This window comes from Athene cunicularia, assembly GCF_003259725.1.
Source record: "Athene cunicularia isolate RWA chromosome 2 unlocalized genomic scaffold, athCun1 chr2_part1, whole genome shotgun sequence".
NCBI classification, from domain to species: domain Eukaryota; kingdom Metazoa; phylum Chordata; class Aves; order Strigiformes; family Strigidae; genus Athene; species Athene cunicularia.
The window spans coordinates 116,548,887-116,571,702 of record NW_020799095.1 but is presented as its reverse complement, the minus strand read 5'-3'; the positions used below and the strand labels follow the sequence as shown (position 1 = coordinate 116,571,702).

Below are 22,816 nucleotides of genomic sequence, written 5' to 3'. Positions count from 1 at the left end.
GTATAAGAGACAGGCTCTGTAACACCCTGTTCCCCCACGTCCCCCCCATCTGCCCCGCAGGTTTGGGCCCCGACCATGAAGATCCCGCTGCTGGTCTCCACGGGAATCCTGCTGGTCGCCCTCCTGCCCTGCCAGGAGTGCAGAGCTCTCAGCAAGAGCCCGGCAGCCGCCCCCGGGGCTCTGCACCAGCCAGATTTCTTCCAGCAGCAGCAGCAGCAGCAGCAGCAGCAAACTCTGCCCGTCCTGCTCCGCATGGGAGAAGAGTATTTCCTGCGCCTGGGCAACCTCAACAAGAGACCCGTTGGCTCTTTCCCCGCCTCTTCCAGCAGCACCAGCCACCTACAGCCCGAAGCCCCTGCCAGCAACTTTTTGCGGGCGGCGGTGCAAGAGCTGCAGCCGCTGCCCGAGCGCTCGCTGGGGAGCCCCGAGGAGGGCGAAGCCGAGGGTGAGGCCGTGGAGAGGGAGAAGCGATCCGAGGAGCCCCCTATTTCTCTGGATCTGACTTTCCACCTCCTGCGAGAAGTCTTGGAGATGGCCCGAGCCGAGCAGTTGGCGCAGCAAGCTCACAGCAACAGGAAACTGATGGAGATAATCGGGAAATGAAACGGCCCCTCCCCGCCTTGCCAAAGAGATTCCGCAGTTAGCACAAGAATAATTACACCGTCCGATGTACCATAGTGCTGCTCTGATGTCATCTCTTTATTTTTATATAGCTTTAAACCTAGAAGGGTGTACTCCGAACAGCCTCTGTCCCTTGATTAGCATGCACAACCGTGTACCAAGTGCAGAAACACGAGTGTCGTTCGTAACCTCCCCTACCTTTATTTATTTCTCCATTTCCCAGTTATTCTAGTGCCATCGCTACGTAGGGATGTGTGAGCATTGGAAGAAATGGTGCCAAGAAGACAGATAACTTTTCTGCTGGGGGCAGGGAGGTGGGAGGGGGAATCTCTGTGAGCTACTTTAAATCCACTTTTTTCCTGTAAACATTTTCACAATAAAACATCTTTTCAGCGCTCGGTCGATTTTGTTGTGTAAGAGAATGTTTAATATTTATATTTTTAATAAAAGCTGCAAAGTAACGATGGTTTGATAGACTTTCTTGCCTAGAAGCCTGAGGGCTGCTCTGCCTCCCTCAGCGCTTACCGGGGCGGGGGGGCACCCGCGAGCACCCAGAACCTGCAGGGAGCCCTAAAATCACCCCCGGGAGATGTTTTTCCCCTGTCCGTCCCGGGGACCCCCCATCCCTGCGGGCTATCCCAGAGGTGCGCCCCGACGTGCCGCCGGCCCCAGGCAGGGGCTGCCCACGCCGCCGCCCTCGGCCCAGGCTGCTCCTGGGGACGGGGACGGGTGTGTGGGGGGGTGGCGGGGGACCGTCGGTCGCCCCCAGCCTTGCCGACTCCCACCTCAGCAGCCCCCCGAGGGGGAGCCCTGGCTCCTGCCGCTGCGGCCGGGGCCGGGCAGCCTGCTCCTGCCAGAGTGCAGGGATGGGAAACCGGTGAGGTGCTCCTGCATCTCTTTTGTGTTCTAGCTCTCTTTCCGTGCTAGCTCTGCTCGTCCTCCCAGCACCCCAAAAGGACAGGTTTCTCCCCGCTCCCGATCCCCCCGTCCCAGCGGTGATGTCCAAGCCGTGTCCCTCCCGGGGGCGCTGGGGAGGTGGCGGTGAGTGTGGAGAAACTTCCCGGGAGGAACTGGGGGAAATCCTCCAGGACGACTGGGAGAAAATAGGAAATCCCTCAGCCCAAACCATATCCCAGGGCACAGCTGCTCCAGCAGCCGGAGGCGATGCGGTGGTGGTGGTGGTGCGGAGCGGCCCTCGCTCTGGGCTGTGAGAGTCTCGAAGCTTTGCACGGAGCTTGCCTATGCAGCCTTCCAAAACTTCTCTCACAGGAGCGTTTTTCAGGGGAAACAGGTAGAAATGAGGGTTGCTGTGACACAGCCCTGGTAGTGCTGGATGGCCAGGACTGGGGCTCACCCCTGGCAGCCTGGTAACCAGGCGCTGTGTTGCATCTGCACTGCCAGCTCCCCAGTCCTCCTGGGGTGCGGTGCAGCCCTATGGCTCAACACAGGCCCCCGCCAAAGCGGTGGATCTAGGGCCTGGATCAGGGGTCCTGGAGAGATCCGTACTTAACCCTAGCACAGAGCTTGACCCCTGGTCCCCTGTGGCATGAAGCACGCCTGGCAACCTGCCAATCTCTGTCCCCAGTGACAAAACTTGCAGTGTCACTTTCAGTACAACTTGTAGTGCTTCTTTTAAGACACAAATTTAGTATTATCAGATGGCTCAACATCTGCCACACACATGGAACAGGACATTCAGCATTTGCCTTTTCTACAACGCACCATGGGGCCTTCAAATTAAACCTTGAATGACTACATGTGACCGCCTCAGCGCATCCTGGTTTCATGCAAGAACATGCACCTTTTCCTGCACATGCAGGAGGCTGAGAAGACACAGACACAGATAACAGCTGGACAGATGCAGGCAGTACTCTAGCATCTGCTCCACACGCTCAGAGCTGAGTCCTGCATCCATGTGCGGGGGTTTGGCCAGTGCTTTCTGCGTGTGCATCTTCCTCATCCTGCTGCTGGGCACCTTCCCTACAAATAACCTGTTTCTGTGAGCATCATCTGTTGTGGCATAGCAGGAAGAGCAAGTGCAAAGGAAGAAATGGCAGCTTCCCTCTCCCCTCACATGCTCAGTCTCTGCAGCCAGGGAGGCACCGGTACCGTGAGGACTACGAGTGACTGTAGGGAGGTGCTTAGACACAACCCTGACTTGGGGCTGCCAAGGGCATGATAGTGTCACTAAAGTCAACAGCACTGACGAGCGGGGACGCAGGAGGGTACTGAGGAGAAACACTGTTTCGGCAAAGGATGCTACTAGTGAATATCATACCAGCATTTAGCTAACTACATTGGTGAAGCATTTACACCTACACAGGGACATGCCAAAAAGTGAGTAACAGAATGCTAGCAGTGTTCAGCCTACAGCTGTAGGGATGCTATTTTCCCCTTGGAAACAAGAAATTATTGGAAAACACTCTGACTACAATACAGTATAGTAATTTGTCCCCATGCTCCCATCCCTCTCAGGACTGTCATCTCAAGGGCTGGGTACGATGTGGAGGTCAGCTGTGTTCTTGGGAACGAAACCTGCTTGGATGTCCCTTTCCAGGCCAGTTTCTTTGTTGATGACAGCCAGGCTGTCTGCGCTCGCAGTCCCTCCAAGGAGAAGCACACCAGAAGCCAGCCAGAGTGAGTCATCATTCATTCAGTGAGTTCAACCAGGAGAAGGAGAAGACATGACGAGCCGGCTCGTCACCCCTCTCATTGCTCACGGGAGTTTCCTCCACTCGTCCTTGGGGAGATGGTTCAGAACCAGTCTGTAAAGGAAGGAAAGATTGACAAGTGGAAGAGGAAAAGATGAATTTCATTAAAATCCTTAAGATTTCACAACATGCAGAAAAACAGAATGATGTGGGGAAGAGGGGAAAAGGCAGGGAGCATGAAAATTCGGGGAAGACAGCCAGACTTCTAACGCCAGAGAAGTCGGAGTGACTTTTGCCACAGACAATGGCAGAGGATGGATTATGCTGGGTGAGTGTGTCACACCTGTGCAAAGGGCTTAGTCCTGATTTGGACCTCTGGAATATTATTGTACCAAAGGTGATAGCTGCCTGTTTAGAAGTGATCCTGAGCCAGCTTGGCTTGTGTAGCTGGGCCTCCAGATTGATGTGGACCAAAGCCAAAAGTTATTGTCAGTGCAGTGCCACTCAAAATGATACTTGTTCTGCTGTCATGAAATCTGCTTTGGATGTTTTTTTTTTTTTTTTGTTGGTTTTGTTGTTGGTTTGTTGGTTTGTTTTTTTTTTTTTTTCTCTCCCTTTAAAGTCTTTTAATATTTATTTCACTTTGGTTTCACTCAGTCCAAGAACAGGAAATAAACAATAGGACAAATTCTGATTTTGTTTGCATAAGTATCCTATGCTTACAGGAAAAAAAGGAATCTGGACATGATATGCTGTACCTGCCAATCACAGGTATTATTACTATTTTTAAATTAGTTGACTATTTAACAGACCAGTATAATATGCAGAAATATTTTACTAGTTCCAGTGTTTTCAGGTCCCTTTGGCAGAGAATGAAGACTGGCTTTGTGATAGTATCAGAAATCCTTTTAAAGATAAACTATATAAAAATGGGTGATTTGGTAGCTAAGGGATGCCTTGTGCCTTCATCATTAAAACCACAATTTAACTTGCAGTATACAAGAATATTTTTTTCCTCTATATTCCTAGATATGCACATACATTATTGTACATTCTTAAAATTAACGATACTGCAAGCCTTCTCTGTGCAGGGTTTCACCTTATTTGAGGACTTTCAGCATGATCTCAGGAAAATGATTTAATATCAAGATAGATATTATCCTTTCCTATAGAAGGAAAATGACAGAGCAGTGTCTCTGAGTTTTAACATGTCTAAATCATTTGTAATATTGTCCTAAATTAGCAAGTTACTAAAGCAGTGATGCTAACAGACATATCCAGGATCAAGCAATGAAGCAGGGATGCTTGTGAGGAACTGAAGCATGGGATGGATAATTTTCCTAAGTATTTTTCTAGGGTGCTTAGTGTTAATGTGTACCACTGGAATTAGTAAGAACTAAGGGTATGTTAAGTATAAATTGGCTACTGGGCTTCATTCCAGTTACTACCTATTTAAGTGTTATGTCACCAAGAAACAAGGCATCATGGAGGTATGAAAAAAGTAGCTCTCTGTTTCTTTATTTATATTTAATTAGAGTTCGTAGCTCCTTTTTTAGACCCAGATCTTCAGTTGCCCTAGACTGGAATAGACCTACTTGGTCCAATGGAGCAGTATCTGAGAATCTGCTTTAATATTTGAAATGTGGACTAATCTTTGACTTAGATTCATATTTTCAAAGCAAGGCACTCACTGCTGCTCACTGCAAAATACGGGGCTCAGAAAGGACCTTTATGGACAAGGATCTTGCAAAAGAATATAGCTTTTTCTTGCTAACTTTATCATGTACTTTAATGAGAACACAAGCATGGTAAAAAAATCCAGGAGAAACAGCTGCCCACTTGAATACAAAAGTCCATTTTCAGCAATGCTGGTGAGAAGGGTGGCCTCCCAGGCTTGTGCAAAAGTATTGTAAAGAATCAGGCCCACGGGGCCAGATCTTCAGCGGAAAAGGCAGGTAACTAATTGAGTCCCAATTACAGACTGTCTGCCTCTCAGCCCTGGAAAGTGCTGAATGCAGACCTTTCAACACAATTACAAAAGTCAGGTGTCAGCAGTAAATACATGGCTAGACTTTCTGAGTTGTAAGGGATTCTGTGCTCTCTTGATTTTGGTAGATGCAGGAGCATAGGTGGTTTATTAGTCCTCTGTGATGATGAAAATTTTGCCTTTTATTTTTGGAAGGACAGTCAGAGTGCCCGGACTAGCTGAGAGTAATTTTGAAACTGGTTGTGCAATTTTGTGCACTGAGCCCTCAGTAGTGTGTGTAAGAAGGCATGAGACAGCCCTCCTCACTTCTCACCCTGCAAAGGAATAGGACTGTCGAGAGGTTTAAAAAAATAATTTCCTGTATTTTTATTCTTTTTTACTTAAAACCACACTGTTACCTTGTCATTTCTCTTCCTGTGCCAGACGGGGTTCCTTTAGCACTTCTACTGGCTATTCTAACCAGCCACTATCCAGAAATACACGTTAAACTAAGGTTAACTCTGAAGCAAAGAACTATCTATGGGCTTAAAGTTAAGCAGCTTGTTTCATGGGATTTGGACCTAACACGTTAGAGGAAAAAAAGCACAATGTAATGACTTAAACTGGCAAGGTGACTGCATTACCTTGTTAACCAACACTGCTGGTGCTGCATTTCAAACAAAACAGTCTTTGTCTGCATCACTGCCAAAACTGTATTTCATAATGTGTTAACTCCTTCATATTCTGCTGTGATGACATCTTCCTGTGTCAGCAAAACAATGTTGGAGCTCCAACATATTCCTGCTGGGTTTGGCTTGATGAAGCATTTACTCCCTGCACCTTGCTGGACTCAGCAGGCTGCCAGTCTGCACTACCTCAGTGTGCCTTTCCAAGAGCAATCATTTGCCATCACACCTGGCCTGGGAGTGAAGCAAGCGCAAAACTGACAATGGCGCCACATTCCTCGGCTTTTAGATTTATGTTTTCCCACCTGTGACACTTTAGTATTTGTGCTCTGAGTCATGCAGTGACTGAGGCACTCTATCCTCATATGAGGCAAGAGACCATCAAAAGGTGCCAGGAGCAACTCTGTCCACATTGTTAAGTCCATTTCCACCCTTGAAACAGCAACCCACACAACTCAGAGTTATACAGTGTGCTGGGATTATCTGAGACAAAGATTTCATCTGTAGACTTTTGCAAAACAACTTTTTTGAACCAGGAGGTGATTCTGAAAGGTAGAAAACAGAAGCAGGTCTCCTCAGTGTCAGTGGAATTTGGGCATTCGACCCCTCTAATCCTGTATTGCCTTTCTCTCCCTGTTACTGCAGCCCCACTCCGCTGCCAGAGAAAATCTTTCTGCTGAGCATGGCACAGCCCTTGCCACATGCCTTTCAGATGGTTCAGATTCAACACTTCATTGTGTCTGTCCACTGCTATTAGGTAACTGTTGTCAAGCTTGTGCCCAGGATCTTGGAGATCTTATGGGTAGGGCTTGTTTCCACATTACCTAGAATAACAAGTCCCAACCCTTGATTTGGGTCTCTAGCAGTAATAAGGAATAACTAAAGTGTTTACCTCAGATTACATTAATCACATTAGGCCAATGCTGAGAGAGTGCTGAATACTTACAGTTTGATTTATATTTTCCCCTGTGGTGTCGAGTGACATCAGATGATGCTTTCAGTAAGCACCAGGAATTTTCACCAGGCCAGCTCATGAAGCAGCGAGAGAAGCACACCCTGCATGACTGATGGTTGGATTTGTTTCTTATGATAAGCAAAGTCCAGGCTCGAGTATACATGCCAGGTCTTTGGAGGTGCTGAGCAACCACAACTCCCACTGAGCAGCCATTCAGCAGTCCTCAGCATCTGGCACACTAGAATTTGCATGAATAAACTGTATAAGGATCTCAAGAGTTTAACCTGATGAGTTGTATCAAAGTTGTAGGTATTCAGCACCTTTCACCATTTGCTTCCTTAAGGAGAGCACTACTTAAATCTGTGTAATGTTCATGTAATGTGGAGGGGAGGAAAAGGGTGAGTGGGATGGCTTTGTCATAGCATTTTAATTTATTGGGGCCCAGCAGTTATCATGTTTATGCTGGGGAAAAGTAGACAGTCTAGGCTTTCTTTCTAGATATTTGAAACACAACGGAGTCTACACATTGTTTTCTGCTTTACCACCACTAATCTCCATAGCCTTTAGGTACAAAGACTGGGATCCATATTACCAAACCTGAGTCATCCATAAATGAGGTATCCCCTCAAGAAAACTCTATTCATCCCCTCTAATGGGAGTGATGAGAGAAAGGCACAACCAGAGGGTGATTTGTTCCATTCTAAAAGAAGTGTCTATAGGGTGGATTGCCCTCTGGAGGTACCTTTTTCTTCCTACTGACCCTAGAGACACTCTCAGTGACTTGGTTAGACTAGATCTGGCTTTTAAGTAATTACACAAGAAAGATTCCAGCCAAATACTTCAGGATATCAGAAAACTCCTTGATAGGAATTGAGACCTTTGCACTATTATTTTTACAAGATCAGTAACTCTTAAATTTAGGAATTGAGGAAGAAAGGTGAAGGGTTGTCATAATCTTTAATTTGTTTTTTTTGGTTGGGAAATTTTTTACTTATTTTTGATAACTTCTGATAGGGCAGGATCTAGACAAACCATTATTATAGTGTCCCTCTCAGAGGTTATATCACACCAGCTTGAAAGGAGATGTGAGAAATAAGAGAAATGAGGACTAAAATGGTAATTTTCTCCAGGGCTGTAGATCACCCAGAAGTATATTTTATCTAGATTGAGCATAACTAAATGATCATAATTTCTTGTATTTAATCAGAAAACAAAAGTGGTTGCTGATTTTATAATGGCCATAGGAGAATAGATTATACCTTTCTCGGTAAAGCAAAAATGACATCCTCACTGTTTTCAAATATGGTTCTACCTAGAGAATTTATAGTAGTTGAACACTTCGTGTCACCTCAGTATGTTATTTCTGACCTATTGCTGAATTGTCTAAAACTATATTTACCATCTTGTGGAGTTATGGTTTCAGTTTTGACCAAATTAATGGGAAAGATCTAGATTTACAGTGAAATAAGTAAGGAAAGAATGTATGTGGCTTAATAGCAGTCAGTAGGATAGGGGTTATTTTTCACAGTTATGCAGATGGATGGGATGATTGGTTACAAATAGCCCTCCTGTGCAGCTAGGTGAATATTTTCTGGAATAACAATGCTAACCAAAGCAGGTCCTGCCCCTTGGCTCCCCATCTACCTCTTCCCGCTTTGCCTCCATGGTTCACCATCCATTTGCATTGCTGCAGCTGCTTGCAGGTCCATGCTAAGAATGAGAATGTCATTGGAATGATATCAATTTTTCATTGTTTTTGAAGTGGAGGAAGGTATTTTTAAACCTGGACTATGTGAATGATTTGATTCCAACACAGCCCAACAAACAGCTGCCTCAGCACAAAAGCCACGTGAGTGGTGGCATCTGGGCAGGAATAAGAAGCAAGGCCACTTGGCAAACAACTCCTAAATCACCTTTGCTGCCAGAAAAAGAAAAAAGAACAACACACTTAGAGGCATGTGAACTACCGAATGCCTTCGCTGCCTCCTCTTGATCCAGCAGGAGAGCAAGAGTGTGAATTTATTAGAAAATGTGGGTCTTGGAGAGAGAATCAGTGAGAATGCAAACTTCTAACTTCTGCTGTTTCTGTAGCCTCAGAAAATGTGTGAGAAATAGAAGTTAATACCCATATTTTTGCTGGCTTGTTTAGAAACAACCCCTAGTGTTGACAAGAACAGGCATGATTAAAAAATGCTAGCTGGTCGCAAAGCAATCACAGAATCTGTAGGCTATGTTTGTCTGCCTCAAATGTCAAGTGTTACACTTCTGGCACTCAACACTTCCAGGCAGCGGAAACAAAGGGAGCACAACAGGTTATTTTTAAATAGTTTAAACTTTAGTTCAAGCATTTTGTTTTCATATTTTTATGCAGTCTAGCTCCTTCAGCATAACACCTGGCAGCTGTCACATATATCACAACAATATTGTTTCAAGCTAAGAGGCTGCCTATTTTGTGTGGATCTTTTTTATTAGTGGGAACCAACAAAATATTCTCTAAAATAATTGCTACAATTACCTGCCACAAAAATACATATGGTAGCAGACAAAATAATATGCACAGGCAAGCTCCATCAGTCACTAGTACTAGATATGTTACTCTCTTAATAGTGGTCAGTAATGAATTTTAAAAGTCTGTTGGAAGGAAGTGCCCTCCTTCAATAGATTTTCATTACATTACAATTAGCATTATGTGGATAATGTCTAATACAATGTCTCTTACATAATGACCTTAAAGATACCAAATATATTTAAGAGGAAAACAGTCTGGCTAGCTTATTTTGGTATAGGATCCACACATCTCCCATGGGATATGGAGGTCCAGACACTTGAACCAGTGGTGGAAACAGTTTTAGAGACTGGCGTGAGTGAGCAGCTTTCGTCTATTACTTGGGACAAAGGAAATATAATTCCCTTATCGATGTCACATATCTTTTTCATGACTCAAAAAACCCCAGAAATAACATACTTGGGTAATATTTCACCCATTGCTGCACCTCACTGGCATTACTTTTTGTTGAGAGTGATTAACTACAGATTTGCATAAAACCTAGTCCCTTCACTGTCCAGGAAAATGAAGGAAACCCAATAGAAGAGTCTCACAAACACCTGAATGTTAGGGCTGCATGATCAGAACAGTCTTTCCTGGATCTATCTGCACATCATTCTTTATTCCTCTCAGAGTGAAGTTTATGAGGAACTCCTCATCATTCATTCATCTATCTATCTATCTATCTATCTATCTATCTATCTATCTATCTATCTATCTATCTATCAATCATCAATCACTTCTGCTCCCTTCCAGCCCTGCTGGACAACTATCTAGCAAAGACAGGTTCATCTTGAGAGGCTGTAGGAGCAAGTGGTATGCGCTGGCCACCAGTGCCAGAAAGCTACTCACTGCTACCAGTTCTCCCCTCTTCCTCCTACTGCTGCTTCATCAGACAAGCAGATATGACTTCAGGTCAACATGTTAAACATGAAGCAAAGACCTTTGAAGAGCTTCTCTGTGGCAGTAACCCATTGAATCCATGTAAGAGAGACTTTGCTTTTAGCTTTCAGAGAGAAATAGCAAACCTAAAAATGGTTTAACATCATCTCTGTCTCTGTCAGGTAGTCTTTCCTTTGACTGTTGTAAGTTAAAGCTTTTTCTTCATCTGCAAATGGTATTTTTGCAAATCCAATGAATGAGACAGAGTGCCAGTTCAGACTGTGACTCACCCCAGAGCTCCATTCACAGGATCAGATAACGGAGCCAGCATAGCTGTGAGGTGTGTAGACACATACCATGCTTTGGAGGTTGGAGCACTGCTCACATCTGACTGACTGACTGACTTGGGCTGTTGTAAGTATGCGAGGGGGGGTGGTGGTGGTGGTGGTGTGTGTGTGTGTAGTGTGTGTATGTGAGCTGTGGACACAGCACACCTCTGAGAGACAGAACCCACACTGATGGAGATGCAGGAAGAAAAGCTGGAATGTGAGCTAAAGCAGCCAGTTGCCATTCTTTAAAGCCACCATATAACATAAAAATATAGTCTCGGCCACAGTTAAAACATTTTTTCCCTCATCACCTGTTGCTGCTGCCCCTTTTCCTTTCTGGGCTCGTTTTTCCATGTCTTCAGTTAATTGAGTCTTCTCCTTACTACTACAACAACAGCAAATAAAGCTGGTAGCCAAGAAATTACTCTATTCCAACAAAACATTGCTCAGTGAGCAGCACCGTGACTTCCCAGACAGATGTCTGTTGTATCGTATATCTCACATTGTAATCTCTGCTCTCCCATTAGCAATGCTGGCTTGCTTGCATAGCATTCAGCCAACCCATGTGCAAGATATTAAATTAAGCTTCCTTCTGTCCATCTTGCACTGTTCCCTGGTGAAGTCCGCGGAAGCTGTGATAAATGCTGCTCTTAAAGCCTCCAATTCAATCACAGTTATTGACCAGGTTATTAAGGAGTATAGAGCACAGATCACAGGCAACTGTCACCAGAGACAAGCTTGGAACTGACCTGCATCTGGACAGGCACCAGTTCAATTTTTTTTTAAAAAGGGATCTATTTTATAAAATTAATTTATAATTAATAATATACAAAATATAATTAATTTATAATTAATTCATGATTAATTTATGAATTTTTGTGTGAATATAAAATGAATTTATTTGATTAAATGTATTATAATTAAAAATAGAAATGTAAATTAAAAATATAATTCTAGTGCCAGACATTGAAAAAGCTCACCAGCACTGATGGGGAAAACAACAGCTACCTTTCCTCAGTAAGGCATTTTGTAACAGAGCAAGTCATACAGAAAGTGTTTCATCATGAAAAAACGACACTTCTGTGTGCAGAAGTGCTGAGCCAGGAGTGCTCTAAGATACTGGGTCTGTATTTTGATCACCCGGCAGATTCTATAGGGTGCTCTCTAAATTAAAAAGAGCAATGAGAAATTCAGAGAGCTTATTCTCTGGGATTGTGAGATCCCTATTCTCTGCTCAAAGGCATGACATTTATGCTGGACATCTGTAGCATGGTTTGAACATCGCAACACCTATCTATCTGCATTGGCCAGCCGTCTGGGATAACAGGTTTTCTGAATTAGTCACTGGTCTCTTACTTAATGACCTGAAGATTATTGTAAAAATGTCGGGAATACATATCACATGAAAAGGGATCTAATACTGAATCAGTGCTGTTTGATAAATCCTTCTCATTTTTTTTCCATTTCACTTTGGCTGTACATGCAGCCCCCCAACCTTTATTTCCATTTCAAACGGTGGGTAGGTGGGCACCAAATCCTGCAGGGTGCTGCAGTCCAGCACCTTTCCTCTGCTCACAACTCAGGAAAACCTGGAAGTGGCATTTTACAGTGTCTATACACAAGGACTCAGGCCCAGTTTACCACCAGTGGGATTTTCAATCAGATAGGCTTGTATTTAAATGTTGATCCATCTGTAAAGGTTACAGGACTACGATAACTGCTTTCCGTAGATGAGCATATGACTACACTGAAAGCCTGAACTGTCTCAAGGCAGTAGGATGACGACTAAGCAAATATTTCACGAACAGATGGCTTGTGTTGTTCTGACATAAATCTACCATAATGTGATGTAAAACAGCAACAGTTCATCCATGATTAAGAAATATTTTTTGTTTACACTTTGTTTTCCTTTCTGAACTCCTTAACAATGAGCAGAACAAGCGATGCTAGGAGGAGGAGGTTGAGTGGAGGTAGAATTCCGTATTTAAATGAGCTAGTCGCAGAAAGACAATGACTAGGTTGAGCCTGGCTTTGTATTAATTTGAACAGGAGAAATGATTTTGTCCACACTGTCATTGTGGTGGTCCTTTTGCTAGTAATGGACTGAAAAAAAATGAAAAATATATAAATTGTATGGTGTCTATGACTCACCAGACAAATCACAGAGCAGACTATTTGAGGTAAAACTTCAGGTGAAGTATTTGCCACTCATATTAATTATGAGGAACTGTAAGCTGGTCTTAATGTATTGCCCTCACGACTCATCGCTTCTGACTCTGAATCACCCATATAATTGTCAGAAGCAAGGGAGAGAGAGAGGTGTTAAAAGAGGAACAATCAAGGCTTTCCTGATTTTCTCTGCATGTATTTGCTATACTGAGGAAAAAAAAAATCTCACCTGAAGCACAAAGTCAAGATACAAAATGGAAATTTACAGGCAGAATTTGCTACCAACTGAACATCAGCCTGCGTGGCCTCAGACCTGGCTACTATAACTGAGACTCAGCTCACTAAGTCAAGTTACAGAGAAGAAAAGGCAGAATTTTTGTACCATTAACTGAGTTTCTTGCACCGAGTGTTTGCCCTGTATTTCAGTTACAGGCTGGACACTTAATTTTTTTTCCAAGTGCAATTTAAGAGATGTTTAGGAAGAAGCTTCAAACAGAATTTTATTTGGGCTTGTATGCTAGCTGATTCATGGGTCTCCTACAAAAGGCTCAGCTTCACAGAGGATGACCCATTTTTCATTGTCAAATCTTACAGATTTTTTAATGGTACAGAAATAAACTCATCCATTTTTCTACCTAAGAAAAGATACAGCACAAGTTTATCAAGACCTAGATGGGAAATATCAAGCTGACTTTTGCTCTTTGTGTTCCTAGATCTTTTGTTAGCACTAAACACGGTTGTTGTAGGGAGCAGAGAGCTTTTGGAGCAGCAGCTGGCTTCCTGGGAGAGAGCTGCCTGGGTTGCACCTGCTGCTGATGCTAACAAACTTCTTGTCCCTCTGGGAAGGCTGTGTCCAGTGGGCCAGAGGGGATGGGCACTCTCACTTAGCATTGTCCCCACAAGATACAGCCTTGCAAGACTGCCTTCTCTTGAGCAAGCAATCCCCTCTTTTGAAGCAGTTGGCTTGAAGAGGAGGGGGGACGACGACTTAGTTTCCTTACCTAAGCATATTGGCAAGACTAAGTTTCCAATTTGGAGAAGAGAAAGAAAACTATCATTTGCATACCACTGCCACACTCATGCAATCATTCCAGAGCAGTGCTGCACTAAAATGTGGGACTGTACCTTTTATAGAGAGGTAGAAAAACAGAGGTACATGGGCTATGAACACTGCATATCTCAGGCTTATTGTGGTTTTAAATGATCTTATTTTGTTTGTGTTGTCTGCATATTGACATGACAACCAATCAGCTAAAACTTAGCTTAAGTATGACCTCTCTGACATGTGATTTAAAGCTGTCTCATGGAAAAATATTTGAAGGATCACCAGCTGAAGTTGAAGTATTCAGCAGCAGAGCAAATAGAACTACAGTACATGAATACAGAGAGGACTGTCCCTATGGTAATTCTAGCAGATGGCATAAGGTTGCAAGCAAGTAATAGAAAATTTTAAAACTAATGAAACAAGATTAACACAGGCCACTCTATTAGTATTTCTTCTCCCAAACATCTCAGTTCTGATTATATTTTATATCCTCCTGGAATTAAATCACTGTACTTACTGGCAGCAAAGGAAGATTATGTCAGAATGCTGTTTGTGGATGATTAACTTGTATTTCCTTTCAAACTAAATGTATGTGCTTGAGTCCTTTGGAACCACAGACAGACATTACTCTGACAGGGAATTTCAGCAACAGAATATAGGGTCCAGTACTTCATCTTAGATTAAATAAACTGGATAACCAGAGACCCAGGTGAATACAAGATTTCATATACTGTCACAAATTTATATGGTGTCACTGCATGAGAGAAAAAAATCTGATTAGGAAAAAAAAAAAGAACAAACTTTTCCTTATGCATCCATTGCCTTCTGTATTTTAACCAGACTGAAATAATTAGAGCAGTTATCAGGTATCATGGGATCTGCCTTCTTCCAGTGACAACAAAAGTAGGTTTTGCTATAAAATACTTGTCACTGCTGATTTTGAGATTCCCCTATCACAAACCAAGGGACAGAGTGGTTCCGCATGTGAAGATATTTTTAAGGACTACACTTTCCTGTAAAGTGGTTTTACTGTTCTTGATGTGCATAGATTTCTCTAGCTATCAGAGGTCTACACAAGAGAAATGAAGGGCAGGATTTAGGGCCAACTTTTCACGTTTGGTTGCTTAAAGCTGAGCAGCAAGAGTGACTTACGTACCTGGCTTGTAAGCTGGAGTATTGAGCATTTGCACTGTTACAAGTGATACATGTTCAGCACTCCTGGAAGTTAATCTTACTACTAAAAATGACTCAATGCATATTTAAAAGTCAGATTTCCAAGAGCCTGAAGGACCATATGCCCCTTCAGGTGCTCCAGTCCAACAGTTAGATGTCACGAGCATTTACAAAACACAGACATCATTCTTCATGTGCCTAAATCTACACACCTATATGCCATTGGTAGCATCCTTCAGGTATAAAGAGAACAAAACCACATGTCTGAGTCTTGAAATGCCAATCGGGTGACTGAGTTTCTGAAGTCTAATGCACAAAATATGCATTCTTCTTCCTAACTTAGTTAGCCTGTCTTCTGAGACCAAACACAAGACGGCAGCTTAAGGCTTGCTTCACCTCCTTCTATAACCCATAACAGACTGTCTCTAAGCTCTCTAAGTTTCCGTTTGGGACTCCAGGTTCTGTTTCTCCCATGCACTGGAAAGAGCTGCTTGTTAATGTCTTTGTCACCCTCCACTAATACATTATTCCCCATGGTGGCAAGGCAGCTCATTGATGATATTCCTGCTCCCTGTGTTTTAATAATTTGCTGCCTGTTGTCATCTGCAGAGGCTCAGTTTCACTTCAAAAGACCCTCACAACTTTAGACACTGAGCAGAGGCATCTGGGTTAAGAGCGATGTCACCTTACACTCAGCAGGCAGATGTGTAGAGGTGTCACTTGTGAACAAGAAGCAGTTGGTGAACTGTCTCTCTTACTGGAGATGCCTCTTGTCCTGTCTCAGATGCAGAAGCAGCCTGCGGTGACTATACTTCTGACTTAGGCTCTCCCTGAAGTGGGATGCATCTCTCTAGTGTGGAGTTTCCTATTTCGTTCGTGCTGAATCATCTCCTGCCATCCCTTTTTTAGACCAAGCAATCTGTACACCTGTGGGCTGCACCTCCTGTTGCTGTATCCCTGCCGATACACCCTTCTGTGCTCTGGAGCAAATTTCTTCATGCATTGATACAGTTTCTTAGAGTGAAGTGGCCCTTAAATAAAGTAAATTTGGGGGGTTAGTTGGTGGAACTAACCTCTTTTTGCTGCTGAAAAAACAGGAAATCCCTATCAGTGCATTCTATTAAAATAGGCTGAAAATAAATTATATGCTGCTTTTATGATGACAGTCGTGATGATTTATAGTATTATTATAAATTATTATTACAGTTATTTCAAGTAATTTTGTTATTTGGCTTTCAGGGGCTTATCACGCAAAAAAGAAAAAAGAGCAGTGACCTGATACCTCACATGAAAGATAAAGACACACAAACTGTCTAAACAGCCACCCCACTACACATGGAGAAGAAAATAATTTTTATGCAAATAGAGTCTGAGACCAGAATGCCTTTTCTCCCTCACCTCCTTTCTATCGCATGATTAAATAAATCATAAAGCTGTCACTAGAGACCACATAGAAAGAGGTCTCGAATGGTAGAAATGAGAGCTTTCTTCATTTGTCTATTTTTAATTTCAAAAGGTATTTTGAATTAAAAAAGAGAGGAAAAAAAGAGCTTAATGCTCTTTGCATGCCTGATTTCCCAGAGGTACAAACAAGATCCATGTCCTCTTGTAATAATATAACGAATTTTCAAAAACAAACACAAATAAATGAAAATTAAACTATGATCCATAAATTTAATTGAGATTCACAGTGCCCAATGCTTTTCAAATTCAAATTACCACCAGACAGTACATCTTTTTGCATAACTTATGCAGCTAAAGCGTAGGTGATAGCTTCTCCCCTCTCCCTTTTTTTATGGAGACATATACTTCAGTCATAGCGCTGGAATTTTTGCACATAAAAGCTGAATAATAATTTATCATTTTTCATAGATGTGCCATATCATGTTGTACAGTACTTAGAGTGCAGTACTGAAAGTCAGCAGGGAAAAACAAGCATTTTGTATTGAAGAATAGACAAAAATTGAATTTTTTTTGTCATTAGAGCCAATACCTAAAGGTAACTACAGTTGTTTTGTGTCAGAGGTCTTCAGTAAATAAGATTAAATACCCCAGTAGTAACAGAGAATTCTCTGTAGATCAGCCATATCACTTTGGAAACTGAATATACACATATGTCTTGCCTAAGAGGGGGGTGGATTTGGAGCTGGAAGAACTAAATCATGGACAGTGTCTACCAAAACGCATCTACTCCAGAAGAGATGTTATGGAATAATTAAGGTTTATTTTACAGTATTTGCATTCAGGACAACTTCACTGGGTAGTGAAGTTCTCGGCCCTTGATCTTGTAGATATTTCAGCTCTTAATTAGTGTGACCTAAGGAAAAAAAAAAGCCTTTGCCTACAGGAAAACATTTTAAAAGCACAGATATTTAAAAGCACATACACGGCCTTGAATGTCTAAAGGGTTGAGATCCCCCCCCAGTCTCATAGGGATGCATTTGAGGGACATGTTTGGTACTTCGTGCTCAGTGACAATGTGGGAGAGATGGCTTTGGATGTCTTTTGGTGGAAAAAGGACCTGAAGGTGAGTCCCCAGCATGTGGGGTGTGCTCTGTAGGCTGGGGTGTGAGGGGACTTTCTCCACTATCTCAGTGAGGACCTCCAGGGAGCAGGGCTTCAGCCATCCCCTGAGGGAGCACTGGTGATTTGCTCAAAGTGGAAATCCTGGCAGCAGGATTATGCAGTGGATTTTTCTTCCTGATGTTTAACCCCTCTGATGAGAACCATTATTCTCCAGATCTTTCTCTCCCATTTGTTGGACTGATCAATCTTGGGGCTCTCCACATCTCTTGTCAACCCACAGATTTTCCATCCTGCTGATCATCCGAACAGCAACTGAAATATAAGCCCATATGTCTAAGGGAGTAATTGTCTCTTTTCATTTTGAACCAGGGAGATGCAATGTTTAACCATGCAGGAGTAAGCTGAAGGATGGCGTTTCAAAGGTGCAAGGAAGAAATGTTTTAGGCAGCCTATATTGTGAACTAGCATGATGTTTTTGGATGGGAGGAAAGGGAAAAAAATCCTTTAAAACCATGTGGGAACATCACCAGAGACACTATTTTAACTGTTAGTTAATGGTAAAACAAAATATTTCCTACCCATGAAAGTACAAATCATGTATTGAATCAGATTCCAAAGCTGATGTAGTATAAGAAATGCCAAAAGTGATATGCAGAATGCTAACTCCTGTGAGAAAATAAGAAGAGTGCTTCACCAGTGTTGTCATGACATGAACTAGTCATTATCACTACATTCAGTGAAAAAGCTCTGTTTGCACAGCACTTTTCCACAATATCCTTTAATTGGAGGAAGGAAGTAAAAACAGTGGTGTGAGGAACATCAGCCAAGGTTTTAAAAAAATAAACAAATACGGCATTTCGGAGTGGGTTGTGTAAAAATCACATGCAGGAAAAAAACAAAGTTGAATTCCACATACTTAAAAATGATCATTGTCACACAACAGAGGCCATTTTGCCTGTGACACAGACACATTTCTGGTCAGATCTGCAAATCTGGCCACGGCATCATCTCATGGCATCACCCTTCCTAGCTTGGTGACTCTGCTTTTTCTGTTCTTCATCACACTTGGCACCGTTCCGTTTCCCGAGCTTTCCTTTACTCCAGCCCAGGGGCAACCCATCCTCAGCTGCATTCCCTGCTCCTTCCTCCTCCCATCCCCAGAACCATGTGCTACTCTTCTCAACATCCTCCTCCTCCCAAAATGTCAGTGTCACCCATGATCCTGGAAAATTAAACCCAGCACCCCCAAATTCACACGCCAACAGGAATTGACATCTTTCCAACGTGCTTGTTTTTATTCCCAGTACCTGATGATGAAGAGAGCTGGGTACCAGATTGCTGCTTTGGTGTTGCTGAAAACCACTGCCACTGTTTGATCAGATAGTTGGCAACATCAAACCTTAATTTTGATCCTTTACTTGCTGCTGGTAAATTAGGACCCAGGGAAGCAGACCACAGACAAGCAAGCTCCCAGGGAATTTACTCAGTAAGGATTTTACCTGCCTATGATGAGGTTTGTCTGCCCAGTCATTAATGGAGCTGATACAAAGAAACAGCAGCAATTAGTTTCACTGTGAATTTACCTGCTTTTGCTACTCGTTTGGCATATACTTAAGAAGACAAGCTCATAGCAGATTTGATAATTTTAACATACTTTTTTTTTTTTAAAAAAAAAAAATCCACTCAAATATTCTCAAATCAAACCCTGACTTGAAAAATAGCTATAGAAATTGGGGGTCAAATGTTGCTTTTGTTAAGACTTAAGTCAGTGAGAATCCTTCCACCACCAAATTAAAAGTGTCACTAACTAAAGCCTCCAGCTAAAAGGTAAGTGCCCCTTTTATCGTATTTGTATGAACTCCTTCTCCTTCTAACATTTTGCCTGCCATGTGATGGTTTATCATGGTAGGGCTGCTTACGTATGCTAAACGGTAGATTCCAACTTTAAAGGAAACAGCATAAAACACTTACTACCTACTTGTGCTTTTTCACACACACATAGATAAACTCCTCTAGTTGCACACATAGATAATTGCTTTGTTGAAAGATACAGCTTAAGTCTGTAAATCAGGATGGTTTAATTTAGAGAGTACTGCTCATGGGCTGGTAGCCAGGCACTAGAGCAGAAGCTGGTGTAGTGTGCAAATCCTTCACACACAGCTCCCTCAGTTCCTTGGATCTTTGAACCGTGTGGTGTTTGTATACACATGCAGAAGGAGGAGTATTCGCATTCAAGTTATACCAGTTTTAACATTACAATTTTAGGAAAGCACCCTCCTGTACCCAACACATCAGTCTCTGTTATCCCATCATGCTGCTGGTAGTCTAACACAGAACTGGAATATATTATCTTCATGCTCTCCTTTAATCAAGTCCCAAGAATCCTTGGAGCAAACTCTGCAACAGACCTGAACTCAGGAAATCACACTGCTTACTGAGAGGCAATCAAACACCCGAGAAGGCTCCAGGTATTTGCATAGCTTTGTGTTCCCATGGGGAAGCTGTACATTCCAGGTGTAGCCACAGAGCTGCAGAAGGCAAAGCCAAGCCACAGCTGCTCAACCAGCAGTGGTAGGATGACATGTGCTGTACACAGGCTTTCAACAGGTGATGAGAATAATTTCATGCACAGGATTTGTCTGCTACTAACGCATGCAATATCTGATGTGCAGAGACATCTCTGACCTCTCCAACAGCTCCTGAGCGTGTGTGTGAGCAACTCGGGTAACAGCTCGCACAAGCAAGGTGCACTGGCAGTTAAGCACAAGCAACCGTCAACATGCTACACTGAAGCTGAAAAGTCAGTCTGTCACATACTGAAACCATCTGTAAATCCAGCGGATTTTCTGAAATGACAATTTATGCTGTTTCCATATTTCTGAAAGTATTCTTATTCTTTAGCATGCAGAGGAAAATTAAGTCATATTTTCCTTAACAACTGCTGTTCCCGCCTTGCTGTGTGTCACAGCCCTCTGCGGTGACTTCGGTAGCACTGACCTTGGACGTCGCTGCAGTGGCATGACTTTCCTTACCACTCCCCAGTGTACTCTCCTCGATCGCTGTCGCTGCTGGGGCTTCTGCCTTCTTTGTACTTGTTTCCAGAGAAACAGGAGGCCCTACTTTCCCCAACCCACTCACCGGGGTTGAGTTTGGACTGCTTGATTGCCGTGACTGAGCCTTATACCAGCTAGGGTAAAACAAGGGATCGATGGTTTCTGCTGTGGCCGCCACGTGAGTGTCAGACTCTGGAGTCTGTTGAGGACCACTTGGTGTCACAACCTCATCCTTAATCAGGACAGATAAAGAGAAGAACAAGCAGAGTGCACCATGTTACCTTCCTGCCGTAGCCACATTGCTCTGCATCCCCTGTTTGTTATATCTCACTGCAAGGAATAGATTTGTTCTAATATATGTTCTGAAAGAATTACAATCAAAATGCAAAGCAAAAGCAGCTATTATTTGAATAATACAGATATGGGAAAGAAAATAAGTTACCCCCAAAATATAATAGGAGGGTAGAATTATCTGGGAAGGGGATGCTGACTGACAAAGGAGTGAGCAAGCAGTTCCTTAATCAGATAAGAACCCAATTCAGTCCTAAAAATCTAAGAAATTCTGTGTAAGAGCCTCATGAACTGGTACCAGCCATGAACGACAGGTATAGGTAACTTCAAAGAGCTTATTGGGTTTTGGGTTAAGAACAACATGTTTGCCAATGGGTCATATGCACCCATCAGTGCCATATGAACAGTCAGAATAAGGGGAATACAAAGACGCTGGGGAGAAACATTTGCCCGCCAGCCTTGCTATGGACATTGTAAGCCAAGCACAGTTGCTCTGCCAGGAAGAGAAGCAGCTGGCCGAACTGCACCTCTCTACCTGCATCAGGCTCATGGGGCTCACCCACATGGTACCTGCTATCACCACAGAATTTCTGCTTTGCTTCTCTTCTACCAGAAGGCAAAAGCTGAAATACAGATATCCCACACACCGCAACACCCACATGCCATGTCTGACTCCATGTCTGACCATGTCCTAATGGCACTTTACAATTGCTACTTAACGTTAGTGGGCAGAATTGCTTATGTCTAGTTCTTGTTTGCATAAAAACCTACATCAGTTAGGTGACATAAGTTTAGTTAAGTCAGTGCAAATCCTCAAAATACAAACTTTGGTTAAATCAGTAAAGCCTTATTTAAGAGCATCTTCACAGAGCTGGTGCAAACTCATGTACATTTTTAAATCACAGCAAGAATGAAACTATTTATTTTCCCTTAGTTTATGTGGGGAGCTTGCTACAATCAAAGATTATTTACATGCTTTCTTGTTTTCACACTGGCCTCCTCAAATATCTTCACAGCAGCCTTTACTCGCTCAGGAATTTCACTGGGTAAATTGTGTAAGAGGAGAATTTGCTAAGTTAATTGTATGTAAGGCCAGCTAAAGTAACACATTGAAATGCTGGGGTTTCAACCCCAAGCCCCAAATTAAGGTTGACATATGGGTGATTCCCACAGCCCTTCACAAAGGGGGGGTGAGTTTACCTTTAAGCTTCCCTCCAGGGTGGTGCCGGCCTTGCAGGGAGAGCCATTGGGTAAAGGAGCCCCAGGTGTCTGCAGTAAGTAAACAAGGGTCAGGTGTCCCACTGAGGGATAAAAGCTGGGACCACTTGCAGGTGGGGTCACTGTCTGTGAGATGGATGCCCTGTGCAGAGTTCCTTGTTGGGGAAGGACCTCCTGCCTCCCTGGGACTGGGCTCCAGTCAGGTCTGGCTTTTGTACACATGGGCTGTGTAGAGATCCAGTATGTGGCTTCCTTGGTCTTATGTGTTTGGTTTGTTGACTCGGTTGTCTCCTGTCCCTTCTATGAGAGACTGCATTTCACCATTTATTCCACCCATTGTTGGTTGTGGGGTGTGGTTGTTGGGGTCAATGGGATTGATATTGATTATGTATAATCTGACTGACTTGTTTGTACCCCCAGTGCTCACCCATGTACTGACCCTTTTGTATCAAATACAATTTGGTTATTGGTTCATCTTTATGCTGGCTGTGTCCTTTATGCTAGGCCTAATAATTTGCAAAACACACATTAAATGTATTTTTTTATGTAAGTCTTTTAGAATATGTGGCAATTGTGGTCTCATTCTAATGGAATATTTTAAAAAAAAGTGCTGGACTTTGGGATCACACCCTGGATCTGTTTGCTCATGGTTGTAAGAGGCAGTTCCCCTTCCTGCTTGGTGTATGATATCCCTGCATCTACCTAG

The 22,816-nt window shown here is 43.1% G+C and overlaps 2 protein-coding genes across 3 annotated transcripts in view; one reads left to right on the top strand and one right to left on the bottom strand.

The window, feature by feature from the left end:
* The first annotated feature begins 28 nt into the window (after nucleotides 1–28).
* CRH (corticotropin releasing hormone) lies at nucleotides 29–1,082 on the top strand. Its single transcript, XM_026842538.1, has one exon. The coding sequence runs from the start codon at nucleotides 76–78 to the stop codon at nucleotides 601–603; it is 528 nt and encodes a 175-aa protein (XP_026698339.1). The 5' UTR covers nucleotides 29–75; the 3' UTR covers nucleotides 604–1,082.
* A 1,861-nt stretch (nucleotides 1,083–2,943) lies between these two features.
* The window catches only part of TRIM55 (tripartite motif containing 55), a 38,672-nt gene continuing 18,799 nt past the window's right edge, over nucleotides 2,944–22,816 (bottom strand). The window contains exons 9-10 of one of the 2 annotated variants that reach the window (XM_026842393.1): nucleotides 20,546–20,833; nucleotides 2,944–3,386 (exon numbers count right to left, since the gene is read on the bottom strand). In XM_026842393.1, coding sequence (XP_026698194.1) covers nucleotides 3,267–3,386; nucleotides 20,546–20,833 — 408 coding nt within the window. In that variant the 3' untranslated portion in view covers nucleotides 2,944–3,266. The remainder of the gene's footprint in view (nucleotides 3,387–20,545; nucleotides 20,834–22,816) is intronic. The other variant, XM_026842394.1, reaches the window with a different exon arrangement.

What these genes read in the sequence shown, in the direction of transcription:
- CRH (XM_026842538.1), top strand. Translation starts at nt 76, where the DNA reads ATGAAGATCCCGCTGCTGGTCTCCACGGGAATCCTGCTGGTCGCCCTC.